Source organism: Megalobrama amblycephala, linkage group LG13 (genome assembly GCF_018812025.1).
Source record: "Megalobrama amblycephala isolate DHTTF-2021 linkage group LG13, ASM1881202v1, whole genome shotgun sequence".
Taxonomy (NCBI): domain Eukaryota; kingdom Metazoa; phylum Chordata; class Actinopteri; order Cypriniformes; family Xenocyprididae; genus Megalobrama; species Megalobrama amblycephala.
The window spans coordinates 38,007,008-38,022,704 of record NC_063056.1 but is presented as its reverse complement, the minus strand read 5'-3'; the positions used below and the strand labels follow the sequence as shown (position 1 = coordinate 38,022,704).

At 36.5% G+C, this 15,697-nt stretch overlaps 1 protein-coding gene across 2 annotated transcripts; it reads left to right on the top strand.

The window, feature by feature from the left end:
* Positions 1-714: 714 nt before the first annotated feature.
* rbm24b (RNA binding motif protein 24b) lies at positions 715-14,332 on the top strand. 2 transcript variants are annotated; one of them, XM_048153986.1, is made up of 5 exons: positions 716-1,117; positions 1,759-1,882; positions 2,200-2,254; positions 4,493-4,552; positions 13,811-14,332. In XM_048153986.1, exons 1-5 carry the CDS (start codon positions 947-949, stop codon positions 14,145-14,147), a joined length of 747 nt encoding a protein of 248 aa, XP_048009943.1. In that variant the 5' UTR covers positions 716-946; the 3' UTR covers positions 14,148-14,332. The 2 variants fall into 2 exon arrangements, with proteins under 2 accessions (XP_048009944.1, XP_048009943.1); XM_048153987.1 differs by lacking the exon at positions 4,493-4,552 and having other exon boundaries at positions 715-1,117.
* The last annotated feature ends 1,365 nt before the right edge of the window (positions 14,333-15,697 follow it).

Sequence of the window (15,697 nt, the reverse complement as noted above, 5' to 3'; positions counted from 1 at the left end):
ATTGAGAACATTAGTATTCAGGTTTAGACTCATGCAACAAAAAGACAAGCAAACTATCTTGAATGAATGAATAATTTGTTGAAGGAAATGGCTACCAAGGTGTGCGTTTCGGCAAGAGTACTGTGCTGTGTTTGACTGGCTGATTTTATCAACTCTTCACAAGAATTATGTTGTCTAACTCTGAGTCTGAACTTTGACCTACATTATCATGTTAAGTTCCTGGGTCACTAGGTCATTGTGTCAGACTGAAGCAGAGAACATCTGAAATAGAATCTCTGAATACTTCTGGAACACAACACACATTTATGCATTTGCCAGATGCTCTCATCTAAAGGAACTAACACTGTATTTAAGGGATTAAACCCATGGCTTGGAGTTAAGCGGCAGAACATCCTAAAGTTTCCTCTAATTTTTGTTAGCACTGAGCATAAAATAAAATAACAGCTTTGAACAACATTGAACAATCCTTCGAATAATTATTAAAGATGGACAAAGCATTAAATCATTGCTGAAGTTAAAATAGACCATTTGGACCGGCAACAGGCACCAAAAATATTCTGAAATTGAAACTACAAACTCATTAGTCACATGAAAGTGAGTAAGCAATAAATGTAGCAGCAACCTCGGTCAAGGAACAGGAGAGGCTCCTATGAGGTGGGCGTGGTTAATGATAATCGTGGGCGGGGTTAAATTGGCAATGGGCGGGGTCTCTCCGCGTGTGAGTGAGAGCCACCAAAACCATATGGCATGTTAAGTTTTGTCGCCTGACAGACGCGCTAGTTTGCTGTGGTTTATTCTACCTCATATCAAATCATTTGCGCTCTGTCATATACATTTGTTACTGCTACCTTCCAGGAATACGAGTTGTTATTTATTTAACCAGTCGTAGTGAAACTTTTGCACTGTTTGTTTGTTTTCGCTGAACTGCGCGCGACCCATCGTGAGGATGATGCACAGCTCTCAGAAGGACACCACATACACCAAGATCTTCGTCGGAGGTCTTCCGTATCACACCACCGACTCAAGCCTCAGAAAATACTTTGAAGTGTTTGGAGAAATAGAGGAGGCTGTTGTCATTACTGACAGGCAAACTGGAAAATCCAGAGGCTATGGTTTTGTAAGTTCTCTCTCTCTCTCTCTCTCTCTCTCTCTCTCTCTCTCTCTCTCTATCTATCTATCTATCTATCTGTCTGTATTTACTTGCAGTCAGTGTTGGGTGTAATGGATTACTAAGTAATGAATTACTGTAATTTAATTGCTTTTCCCTTGACAGTGTAAAGTACAATGTATTACTCTTATTCTGTAATTTAATTACAGTTACTCATGATGTAATTGCATACTGAATAGACCACAGAACAATTCTATATAAAAACAATAGTGTATTCAACATCAAAATTTAAAGTCTAATGATAAACTCTATGTTTTTAATGTAACCTTCTGCCTTTAAATACTCAAGAAAAATGTATGCATTTGAAAGAATTAAAAGAGCAGTTTCGTGTCTATCCTTGTGTTGTTCAACTGCTAAAGGGTTGATATGGGATTTAGAAAGTAATAAGAGAGAGTGTAATTAGTACAGTAATCTAATTACACTTTTGAAGATGTAATTAGTAGCTAGTTATTAATTAATTTTTTAGAGTTACTTACCCAACACTGCTTGCAGTCGCTTATAACATTAAACTATCAACACATCCCATTCACACGGAACATCATTGAAAATACCGCATGTATTTTTGTGTTGCTCTGTTCGTGTATGTGTAGGTGACGATGGCTGATCGAGCTGCAGCAGAAAGAGCCTGTAAGGACCCAAACCCCATCATAGATGGTAGGAAAGCCAACGTTAACCTGGCGTACCTGGGGGCCAAACCACGGATCATGCAGCCAGGTAAGAGGGTCCGGTCACTCGCCACAGACCGAAAGCTTCACGCTGTTGGCGGACCTATGTAGAGTAATAGAAACCATGCATGGCTCAGAGAATCACACGTTGGCTCCTAAATTGAGATTACGTGCAGAGAATACAGTAATGCTTGTATAATTGTCACATCAGGATTGTTTGTAAAATGCAATAAAGAAAAATGCAAAAAGCATAGTTTGCTGGCATACATATATTTTGTAGAAACAATGCCTATTATTTTGATCATTGTATGTGATTGTATAATGGAAATCTAAAAATAAATGCAATATGGTTGTCTTTTTCCACAGGATTTTCATTTGGTGTCCCTCAAATACACCCCACGTTTATTCAACGGCCTTATGGGTGAGTGTGACAAAACTATTGATGACTGTATATTTTTTGTGTAGTTTGATTAGTTTTAGGCTCATTTTATCTGTTCTCTTATGTAAAAATATGATATTGTATCATTGATTTTTGTCATCTTAGACAAAGTTTTACCGTTTTTACCTTTGCCTTGCTTTAAAGGTGATTTTTGTTATGCTTTCATGTATCACACCTTAAGGGTCACTATAAGTAAATAATTAATAGATTAATTCCCCTGAAGAGTGAAACACTGTGACTGTGATGATTTCAAACATTGATCTGTTTATTTGAGCATCACAACACACCCAGATAACAGTTTCAGAACTGTGGCTAATAATCTGGCAAGTCATGAACAGACGTTCTTCCAGTAACGTTAATAGAACGTTTGTTCAGTTATCTGATCTTTAAAGGCACAATATGTAATATTTTCTTAGATTAAAATATCCAAAAACCACTAGAACAGTGTTATATATTTTGTTGACTTGTTTATTTACATTATCCCAAATGTTTCCAAGAATGTTTAAATCCAGAAAAATAAGCAGGCGTCGCCTATCAATCACATCATACCCGCGTTACCCTCGATTTTCTATTTTGTAGAAACCATGGAAACACCATTATGTGTTTTATTAGACAGGTGAGCAACTGTTTGGATACATTCATTGACAGGAAACTAATCATGTTATATACAGTAGCTCAACACAGTAAGTCTTATTGTTTAAATCTCGTTTTCTTGATTTACGGCAATTACCATGTTTTACCATGCCTAATATCGATCTAGCTTACTGCAGTGTGCAACAAGTGTCTCATAGCAGCCGCCGAGCGAACGCAGAGTAGCACTATAACGACTTTCAACACACAAATGTATCTAATATGATAAAACAGGACTGCATTACCTCACATGTGCCGGAAGAAGCAGAATAAAAGCTCCGCTGCTCTCGAGCCGTGTGTCGCGCTCGTCTCTCATTAGCAATCGCTCCAGCAGCCTCGTTCCACTCCAACGGCTTTCAGCCGCACCTTGCTTCATACTACAGTAATGTTAATAAATTTTTAATACATTATCTCATCCATGAATATGATTTCTGTCCGAGTCACATCGGATTCTTTTCCACCGGCTGTAGACGTGAAGACAACACCTCCCATGATTCTGCGAAATCAAGGCGTCATCAAGCTACGCCTTTGTTTTGAAAAAGCGACCTCTAGTGGCGAAAAACTACATATTGTGCCTTTAATAATGTTCTCAAAACGTTTTAGTTGGACTTTTTTGCTAATGTTTCAGAGAACTTTCAAAAGTAACATTCCCATAAAATTTGCAAAATTACAAAATGGAATGTTCGCTGAAAGGGTTAGTTCACCCAAAAATGAAAATTCTGTCATTAATTACTCACCCTCATGTTGTTCCAAATTTGTAAGACCTTCGTTCAATTTCAGAACACAAATTAAGATATTTTTGATGAAATCTGAGAGCTTTCTGTCCCTCCATTGACAGTTTATGCAACTACCACTTTCAAGCCCCAGAAAGGTAGTAAAGACATCATTAAAGTAATCAATGTGACTCCAGTGGATTAACCTCAAAACTTTATTTACAAAATATTAATCTCAAACACGCGAGCACCAAAACGCATGCATGTTGTGTTGACACGAAAGCAGACCTTGTTGCGTGAACGCATGTTGGAGATTTATATTTTGTAAATAAAGTGGTAAATTATTTTTTTTGTGCAAACAAAGCACTCACATTGATTACTTTTATGATGTCTTTACTTCCTTTCTGGGCCTTGAAAGTGGTAGTTGCGTAGACTGTCAATGGAGGGACAGAAAGCTCTCAGATTTCATCAAAAAGATCTTCATTTGTGTTCCGAAGATGAACGAAAGTCTCCGTAATTAATGAGTAATTATGGACAGAATTTTCATTTTTGGTGAACTTAACCCTTTAACATTCACATAACCAAGAATGTTCGGGAAACATTCAGAAATAACATTTTCATAACTTAATGGGAATGTTAGCAAAACGTTTGTTAGCTAGGTAGTAACATTGACCCAATAGCATGATTTATAGATACTGGAAATTTCATTATTTTGATGCTCAAAAATAACACACTTCACCTTTAAAGATAAATGTGTGATGATCAACAATATCATATTCCTACATGCTGCAATATTCTGTAAAGCATAATTGTATTGATTTCTGTGCATTTTCGATGGATTCCTGTGTTATAAAATGTTGTTCTCCTTGTGTCATAGAGATAGTGAGGATGATCATTCCCCATTACTGTATCCTCCCCCTTTCCGCCAGGTTATGAGGTGTGTGTGTGCATTTTATCTTTGTTGTTGTTGTTGTGTGCTTTTATTTGCACTGTTGTCAACTCCTGAAAAGTCTACGTCTGTCACTTCCTCTTTCCAGCGTGACTCAATGTAATGTGTCTCTCTCTGATCTGACAGGCTCGCTTTCGGTTAACATAACCTAAGAGGTGAACGAGCTGAACAAAGTCAGAATTCATAAGCTCTACCAGTAGACTCAATCATGTACACTCTCAAATGGTGATTAGCTTGCATGGACGTTGTTGTTGTTGTTGTTGTTGTTGTTGTTGTTGTTGTTGTTTTTTTGGAGAGTAGCTTTTGTGTGCGTTTGGACCTGTCTGAAGTGGTTTTCATAGCTAAACCGTGTGCTTTTAATAGAAATGAGTGTATAGTAGGATTCGGGGAGACGGTCATATCTTTGTCTTGGGGTGCTGGGAACGCCTTTTTCCATTTTCTTGATGATTGTGCACAGCTTGTTCTTACTGATTTTTATTCATTTGAACAGACGTTTCAGTGTTTTGGTATTGAAGGGGTCAAAGTTTGTCTTTCTTGACTGGCGCACCTTCAAAACAACTCATGGCTTGCATGTTGCAGTGTATCTCATGTGCCTCTGTTCTTTTATTTTACTAATGAATCGTTTGGCTTTTCCCCTGACAGTGTCTTACATTCACTTTTCCCTAAACCTCTTTGTGAAAAATAGATGTCAAGTAATTCATTTGCTTACAATCATTCTGAATTGACTAAGGCTAGAAACATTAGCGCCAATTGTATGTCTTAAATATAGCGGGTAACCGGACATTCAATTTATTTTAATGCAATTAAAGTCTACATTCTCTAATAAGCATAAAATAAACAACAAAAACAAGATTTTCTAGTGTTATAGTAGTTTCTAAGTATATAGAAGTGGCCAAAAGTGATGTCTAGCCTAAGAAAGTAGACATCATCTTCACCCTTTCTTCATATATTATTAAAGATTTTGTAAGCATATTGCGTAGTTGTGCCTGAAGTCAATCGTTTTATTTGTGATAACGCAATGAAACATGCCAACTTGTCCCGACATTATTTTTGGCCAGGCTGTCATACAAAGGAACTATAAATACATGCAAAAACCAGAGAAAACTAACTTATTATGTTATAGTCAATGTATATTGTATATTTTGTATATTTAGTTTTTTTGTGCATTATTTTGCATAGTAAAATAAAATCTGCCGCAGTAGTTTGCCTTTTTTTATAGTGCTGTCAAACGATTAATTGCGATTAATCGCATCCAAAATAAATGTTTGTTTACATAATATAAGTGTGTACTATGCATAAATATAACATATTTTTTGTTAACTATATAAATGCATGTGTGTGTATTTATATATACATAATAAATATACACATTACACACACACACTTTCTATTTATAAATTATTTTGGATGCGATTAATTGTGATTAATCGTTTGACAGCACTACATTTTGCCAAATAATTTTGTCAGATAAATACCGTAACTAAGTTTAGTGTTTTTGCCTCATATTTAAAATATTTTAAAAAATCTAAAATATTTTCCTCATATTTTGATGGTTTAATCGAACTTGTAGGGTCATTAAAAACAAATATCCTATCACTTTTGGCCACTACTTTATTTATAATTGACATTTTTCACTTCATTGCTTGTCGCAATGCACTCTGGAATTGCCTTATCTGCAATGGATGCATGCGATACTGCCTTAAAGTAAATTACTGTGGTAATTTCAAACATTAGTCTGTCTTTAAACCAGATATATTATTATTCAGGTAGTTGCAACAAACATGCTTTTTTTATCTTATGTAAGCTAACTTAAAAAGAACTCTATAAATATAATGTATTATTATTATTATTATTAAAGCAATGCTTAGAATGCAACACATATGTTATGCGTTCCATTCTATACATTTCAGAATGCAACAAAAATCGAGTTTGCATAGCTAAAAGTGAGTTCGGAACATTTTGGGCCTAAGAAACCACAGTATTTCACTGTATTGTACTGCTGACTGATCCAGTACACAGTTACTTCTGTCCTTCCAGGAAGATTCAGTCAACTCGCACCGATCAAGGACAATATATATTCTCACAGAGGACTGAACCAAAGAGAACAGCTGCGGCGCTGTACTTTAGTTTGGAACACAACGACATTCAGAGCGCCCACGAGACAACAGGTGTTCAGAGACACAAGATCCGAGAGATCAGTCCCTCTGTTTCTGTGATTTACAAAGTACCTTAAATTAGCCCTGAACTCTGGCAACCCCCGTAGTAAGAAAATTGCCGGCGCAGCTTAGTAACAGGGGTATTTTTAACAATGACACGCTCTAAATTAGGTCGAATTTTATACCACATTCATAATTGTATGTTGTATTACAGTAAATCTAACCTAATCGAAGTTCCTGGAAATCACTGTTCATTAACAAGAAAATGGTTATATACTATATGCGGTATCACTTTACAATAAGGTTCCATTTGTTAACATGAACTAAAAATGAAAAATACGTCTAAAGCATTCATTAGGTTAATTTCAACATTTACTAGTACTTTATTAAAATCAATAAAGTGTCTGTTAATATTATTTAATGGACCTGACCTGACATGAACTAACAATGAACTGTTATTTTGATTAACTAACGTCAGCAATAATGAATAAATACTGTCACAAATGTATTGCTCATTGTTAGTTAATCTAAAGTGACCTTATTGTAAAGTGTTACACTACATGCAACTCTTGTAGTAAAGTGAGTATCGGTATAATTAAGTACATTGAAAGAACTTTTAAGATGTGGCCAGTTGTTACTACATCTAATTTGTTTACCACAGACAGTTTTGTCTTTACAAACACATATTATAGTGTGTAGTAATGCCTGTGTGTTTACAGGCAATGAAGGGTTCAGGACTGAGTTAAAGTGTTGGGCCATCTGTTGCTGATAGCGTTGCTCAGGCTCTCCTTTTATGAAGGCAAGGGCAGCAGAAAATAGCCTCACCACAGCCTGTCCTGTCACTCCAGGAGATTGACAGTAAGGAATGGTGTGTTAGAGACTCTGAACTAATCTATGGACAGATTTAACACAAACACCTGTTGTTTTTGCATGTTTGCTGGTTAGGGCTCATTTTTAGCCAAGGAAAAATAAAATATAAAATCTGCCCGGCAACATAGAGGGGTATTATTTTTTAAATGTGTGTGTGAGAAATGAAGCCCTTCCACTTTTAGTATTTATGACTTCAGGCATCTTTACACTGTCAAATTAAAGGTCCAATAAAGGATTAGTTCACTTCAGAATTCAAATTTCCTGATAATTTACTCACCCCCATGTCATCCAAGATGTTTGTGTCTTTCTTTCTTTTTAAGGTTTTTGAGGAAAACATTCCAGGATTTTTCTCCATATAGTGGACTTCAACAGTTACCAACGGGTTGAAGGTCCAAATGTCAGTTTCAGTGCAGCTTCAAAGAGCTCTACATGATCCCAGACGAGGAATAAGGGTCTTATCTAGAGAAATAATTGGTCAGTTTCAAAAAAAAAAAGTATATACTTTTATATGGTACTTCCACCTACATCACGTGTGACCTTTCCAACGTGATTACGTAATGCATGGCGCATCTCAGAGCAGTGCAAGACGAGCATTAGTAGTTAAAAAGTATATTATTTTTATTTATTTTTTTAGAAAATGACCAATGGTTTCTCTAGATAAGACTCTTATTCCTCGTCTGGGATCATGTAGAGCTCTTTGAAGCTGCACTGAAACTGACATTTGGACCTTCAACCCGTTGGTAACTGTTGAAGTCCACTGTATGGAGAAAAATCCTGGAATGTTTTCCTCAAAAACCTTCATTTCTTTTCGACTGAAGAAAGAAAGACATAAACATCTTGGATGACATGGGGGTGAGTAAATTATCAGGAAATTTGAATTCTGAAGTGAACTAATCCTTTAAGCAATTTTAGCCATTTAGATAACTTATTTCATAGCTGCAGTGTGTACCAGACTTGCTGAAGTCAAAAGTCTATGTGAGACTCGTTTCCTTATGTGCAAAATGATTCACAGATGAAGAATGTTTCTGATTGGCTAAAATAAAAGCGCTGGCCGCTGTCCTAAAACTAAGCGTGTGTCCCATTTAATGACAGCTGTGCACAAGAATCAACGATCAATTTTCAAGCATATTATTTATTTATTTGCTTATTTTTTGCATTGTGACATTTGCGTTTTTTGGTTCCTCAAAAAAATGATTATTTTCAAACATTGTAGTATTTTATAGAAGCTTGTTTCCACCACCAAGTAAAAAAACTAAAAAAAAAAAGGTAATTGCGACTTTTTATCTCAAAATTCCGAAACTCAGAATTGCGAGATATAAACTCAGAATTGTGATAAATCAATTAATAATTAAATGAAATAAATTCCACCATGCAATAAAAAAATAAAAAAGGTAATTATGACTTGCAATTACACATTTATATCTCGCATTTCTGGGAAAAAGTCAGAATTGTAAGATCAAATTTTATTTTTTTTTCTTCTTATTTTTCATTCTGTGGAGGAAACAAGCTTCCATAGTATTTTCTGTGCTGCCTTTAATTTATAATGATTTAAATTAGGGCTGCACGATATATCGTTTTAGCATTGAAATAGCATCCACGATAGTCACACAGGAGGATGTGCGATGTCAAGTAACCTATAGGGATTGTAGTAATCGGTTAGTCAGATTAACTGCAAAGTTTAACCATAATAGAGTGAAAGTTTATCATTTGCATGTGTTTTTAAGTTCTGTCAGTTTAAACATCAAGTGCAAGAAGACTGTAATTTGCGCTGTTTTCTGTGCACGCGCACAGAGCCGCGCTGACAGCACGAGAACAACAAATTCAGTTCTCTTTCTCTTCTTTTTGAGCTTGAACGGATGCGTGCACGCAAAATTAAAGGGTTAGTTCACCCAAAAATGAAAATGATGTCATTAATGACTCACCCTCATGTTGTTCCAAACCCGTAAGACCTCCGTTCATCTTCAGAACACAGTTTAAGATATTTTAGATTTAGTCCGAGAGCTTTCTGTCCCTCCATTGAAAATGTATGTACGGTATACTGTCCATGTCCAGAAAGGTAATAAAAACATCATCAAAGTGGTCCATGTGACATCAGTGGGTTAGTTAGAAGTTTTTGAAGCATCGAAAATACATTTTGGTCCAAAAATAACAAAAACTACGACTTTATTCAGCATTGTATTCTCTTCCGCAATCCTTTCCATTGAATTGATTCCATTGAATCCTTTCATCTGTCGGCGTTGGTAATGCACTTTTACGTCGCCGTGGTTGTTTTTGGCGATTAGGACATCCGCGACATGCACATTTACGCACCATTTTAAAAAATATAGCAATACCAAAATACAAACAATGTAGAATAGCTTGAATACAGCGTGCGTCTCCCTCAGACTGTAAACGAAGCTCGGGCGCACCGGATAACACGTCAGCAGCGTCTTACATCAGCAGCGTCTCTGCGGAGTCGTGAACGCGGATTGACAACAGACCCGGAAGAGAAGGCAATGCTGAATAAAGTCATAGTTTTTGTTATTTTTGGACCAAAATGTATTTTAGATGCTTCAAAAACTTCTAACTAACCCACTGATGTCACATGGACTACTTTGATGATGTTTTTATTACCTTTCTGGACATGGACAGTATACCATACATACATTTTCAATGGAGGGACAGAAAGCTCTCGGACTAAATCTATAATATCTTAAACTGTGTTCCGGGTTTGGAACGACATGAGGGCGAGTCATTAATGAGATAATTTTCATTTTTGGGTGAACTAACCCTTTAAGTCAAAATGCCCATCTCGGCGAGCACCCTCATGAACACAGTTGGTTATGTGTCGTAAATATTTGAGAAAGAAAATTGATGCATATCAAATTGGTTCCATGCATTTTTCTTAAAGTGATAGCAGCCTAATAAACCCGCAGTTGTTTGTGTCACCAATGTTAATCAAACAACAAAAGAGAAAATCACTTTTGTTGCTTTAACAAAAATAAATTGTATTAATTAATTATATTAATTCTTTTTAATTTATTCAGTGAAGACTATTCAGTGTTATTTTACATTTGATTATTCAATGTCTGTACCTAAATACAGGTAGATTTATCAGAAAAACATAAGGCACTATTTATTTAATATATATCTTTGTTCTATTTAATTTATCTAAGTTGTAATTTGTTTATTATTTTCTATGCCGATGCACTGCCCTACAAAATCACCCCAATCATCCTAGAATGAGTTGTAAAGAATTAGTTCTTTACAAATAGAGCTATTCAAATCATCTGGTGAAATTTTCATATCGCAGAAAAACAAAATATCGCAATGTCATTTTTTTCCAAAATCGTGCAGCCATAATTTAAATAAAAATACTTTAAGACAGTAAATATATTGTATTGTATTACAGTAACAAGAATCATTAAGAAAGATGTCTAGATGCATTAATTCTTAATTCTCTTGAAAATAAGGTCACTGTTGTAAAACAAAACATTTTATGTAAAATAAGTAATTTTAAAAGTTTTGATTTTCATTTTATTTTGGGGTGAAATGTGTTTTACCTGTATACTTCATGTCACTTCAAATGCAGCTTTTGTGCCGCCTTTGCAGTGTAAAAATGCTGAATACACAGAGTTTAAAGGGATAGTTCACCCCAAAATTAACATTTTTTCATAATTTACTCACCCTCAAGTTGTTCCAAACCTGTATGAGTTTCTTTCATCTGCAAAAGATACAAAAGACACAAAAGATATTCTGAAGAATGTATGTAACCAAACAGTTGATGGTACCCTTAGACTTCCATACTATGGGGTAGGGCTGCACGATATATCGCATGAGATTGTCACGCGCATTTCGTCAGTAAAGCCGGTTCCCTGATTACTGCTAAATCACCATCACCTGCTTTCAAATGGAGCGCCATTTAATAGACAGAGCCGTAGATCACTGAAGAGCCACGCAATATCGCGTTCATATCGCAGATGAATCGCCTTCGATAATGAACGCGATATTGCGTGGCTTTTCAGTGATCTACGGCTCTGTCTATTAAATGGCGCTCCATTTGAAAGCAGGTGATGGCGATTTAGCGGTAATCAGGGAACCGGCTTTACTGACGAAATGCGCGTGACAACCTCATGCGATATATCGTGCAGCCCTACTATGGGGGAAAAAAAACTATGGAAGTCAATGGGGACCATCAACTGTTTGGTTACATACATTATTCAAAATATCTTTTGTGTTCAGCAGAAGAAATAAACTTATACAGGTTTGGAACAACTTGAGGGTGAGTAAATGATGACCGAATTTTCATTTTTGGGTGAACTATCCTTTTTAAGAGCTTGCTGCTTATTTTCACATCAGCACAGCAGCAAACAGAAGTAGTATGTGTTAGATTTGGTGTCTCTCGGTGTGTTTAGCAGCAGATTTCCACTCTTCAAACGTTGTGTTTGTGTGCAGTGGACGCGGTGACGTGTGAACGCACGCAAGTGTGTTTTTTTTCTTTCGTGTGCGTGTGTGAGTTAACTGGATTTCTCTTCTTTCTTTTTAAATATTGTTTGGTGTGACAGTAACATTGACCCTGTTTATGATTGCAGAATTGGTGTCGCTCTATTCTTTTTTTCTTTCTTTTTTTTGGAAGGGTTTTTTTCTGCTGTGATATTGATCGATCTGCTTTGATATCCATAGTTATTTTTTACCCTGGCATTTGGAGTGGGGGGTTAAGCAATATTAGGATGTGAACTCATGATTGAATGCTGAGTTTGCAAATGAAATAGGTTTGCCATGATATCAATAATACAAAAGCATTCATTTGAATCATCATTAGAAACTAAAATGGTCAGCTCAGTGACTAAAGATGGACTCTTGTTAGTGGCAGCACTAATGGCATTTAAGCCTCATTCATGAAGCACAAGCAGAAAGAATCTGTGTAAAACATTCATAAATCTAAAACTATGGGCATGTTTGTCCCTGTAGACTTAGAAAATAAACTCACTTGACATACTGTGTACAGTAGAGGGCAAAATTGATGTCTGGAGGGGACCTATAATGCCCCTTTTACAAGATGTAATATAAGTTTCTAGTGTCTCCAGAATGTGTCCGAGAAGTTTCAGCTCAAAATACCCCACAGATCATTTATTATAGCTTGTCAAATTTGCCCCTATTTGTGTGTGAGCAAAAACACGCCGTTTTTGTGCGTGTCCCTTTAAATGCAAATGAGCTGCTGCTCCCGGCCCCCTTTCCAGAAGAGGGCGGAGCTTTAACAGCTCAACAACAACAAAGCTGGAGAATCTCACGCAGCCAAAATGAGGATTGTCAGTAACGGTGTTCAGCCTTACATTGTTCAAACCAGAGTCGACACTGATGGAGAGACTCAGGAAGAAGTTACAACTTTTAGAATGAAACTGGACGTTTCTGAACGGTTAGTGGATAAATTTATGTAGTTGCTGTGGAGTTGATTCAACTTATCCACTAGCATGTGCCGTCATGTTAATCTTTTGTGCAAATCCAGCGTTAAATCGACCCTCGATTGTGAAGCAGTCCGGCGTAAAACAACAACTCTTCCTCTTCTCTAAAGCAGCCCAACATGACCTCACTCCCTTTGTTGCGTTGTCTTAAGGTTTATGTAAATTGTGCAGTTTGTGATGTCACCAACCCAGAAAGAAGCTCGTTGTAGTCCCTTCCAGCCGTTTGTTGTAGTCCTTAAAAAGCGATTTCTGTAAAAGAAAATATCTCCCTTTGCATTGAACTTTGAGCGTCGTAACTTTGCAGATGTCAGACAGCAACGTTACACACTAACAAAAGTTAAAAAAAAAGTGAAATGATTTTTTAATTGATCATTTAGACAAATTCATTCTGCTTGTATTTGTCTAAATGATCAATTAAAAAATCATTTCACTTTTTTAATTGATCATTTAGACAAATTCATTCTGCTTGTATTTCATTAATGAGGCCTATTGGTGTTTTTTAGCATCTGCAGTGAGTTTCAGAAAACAAAACAAAAAGGCAGTTTATTTTTAGTTTGTAAAACGCCTGAAAATATTGTGTTAGTTGCATCTTCTTATATGAAATGATAGAATTGCTGACAGCTGATCATTGACTCTTCCCAGCATGCTCTATTGTGGCAATCCTATTTATGTGAATAACCCTTTAATGCACTGTGCTGTTTCTCTGTTGAAGTGCAGCTGCTGTGCGCAGAATGCTTTTCTCGTTCCCCGTTTAATCCCAGTATCTCTCTGTCCCTCAGGATTCCTGCTCACTATGTGTACCCGCAGGCATTCGTGCAGCCCAGCGTCGTGATCCCGCACGTCCAGCCATCCGCGGCCTCTGCGGCGGCCGCAGCCTCTCCATACTTGGATTACACCGGCGCAGCCTACGCGCAGTACTCCGCTGCCGCCACCGCTGCTGCCGCCGCGGCTTACGATCAGTACCCATACGCTGCCTCGCCAGCAGCCACGGGTTACGTCGCCACGACCGGCTACGGTTACGTCCAGCAGCCTCTCGCGTCTCCTGCGCCCGGGGCTACGGCGGCCGCGTTCGGTCAATACCAGCCGCAGCAGCTCCAGACGGACCGCATGCAGTGAGATGAAGAAAAGAAAAGCTGGTCGTTTGACCATTTATGACTGTGCCACTTTTTACAGTGTCAGCCAAAGAAACTGATATACTTTTTTATTGTTCTGTTACTGTTATTATTGCTGTTCTCATCATTTTATTTGTAGTATTTAATATTTATTACGGAGAAGAAAGCTGTAGGCTGTAGCTTGTCAAACACAATGCTGTTAATTAACTCTTCAGTGCCACCAAGTTTCTTATGTACCAGCATTTAAGGAATATTATACAATTTTCTTACCCTCATGTCATTGAAAACCCTTACAGTATCACTTTACAAGAAGGTCTTATTTGATTAGCTAAAATGAACTAACAATGAGCAATATATTTTAAAGCATTTATTAAAGGGTTAGTTCACCCAAAAATGAAATTTCTTTCATTACTCACCCTCATGTTGTTCCAAATCTCTAATACCTTCGTTCATCTTCAGAACAAAAATTAAGATATTTTTGATGAAATCTGAGTTGTTGTTTTTTTATCTCCCATAGAAAGCAACGTAATGACCACATTCAAGGTCCAGAAAAGTAGTAAAGCCATCGTTAAAATAGTCAAAGTGACTACAGTGAAGCGACGAGAATACTTTTTGTGTGCAAAAACAAAACAAAAATAACTTTATTCAACGATATCTTCTCCCCCCCGTCTTACGTCGCTTCATAACATTAAGTTTGAACCGCTGTAGTCACGTTGACTATTTTAACAATGTTTTTACTACTTTTCTGGACCTCGAATGACAGTTGCTTTCTATGGGAAATAAAAACTCTCGGATTTCATCAAAAATATCTTAATTTGTGTTCTGAAGACGAATGAAGGTTTGGAACGACATGGGGGCGAATAATTAATGACAGAAATTTCATTTTTGGGTGAACTAACCCTTTAATATTTGTTAGCATTAATAAAATTCTAAGTGTTCATTGTTTCACTTTGTGCATTAACTAATGTTAAAAATATATTGTTAAATGTTGGAATTAACTAAGATTAATAAATTCAGTAGAAGTATTTTCATTGCTAGTTCATGTTAACTAATGTAGTTAACTAATGAAACCATATTGTTATAAGTGAGATTTTTTTGGTTTGGCTATTTACACTTAAAAGTAAAACCATCATATTCACATTTGCATTCAGATTCAGAAATAATGCACTAACCACATCAAATCTTCAAAATTCCTGCGTTTATTTTCCACCGAACAAAAATCTGACCAACATGAGGGTGAGTAAATCATGACAGAATTGATATTTTTAGGTGAATTATTCCTTTAATGCATCACATGCTTCAGATGTCACCAATATTTGTGCCTCATCTGTATTTATGCTGATGGATGCCTGGTTATTTTCATAAACTCACAGCTATTTAAAAGTTGCACCTTGACATTTCACGACTATGACCTGTTATAACCTCATGAGCCTGCTTATGTGACTGTTGAAATGGTTATCATATATTTGACTTAGGAAAGAAGACAAAGTGCCTTAAAGGACAGCAAACAGTGTTCAGCATTTACACTACTGTGCCTTACATCACTGATAGGAC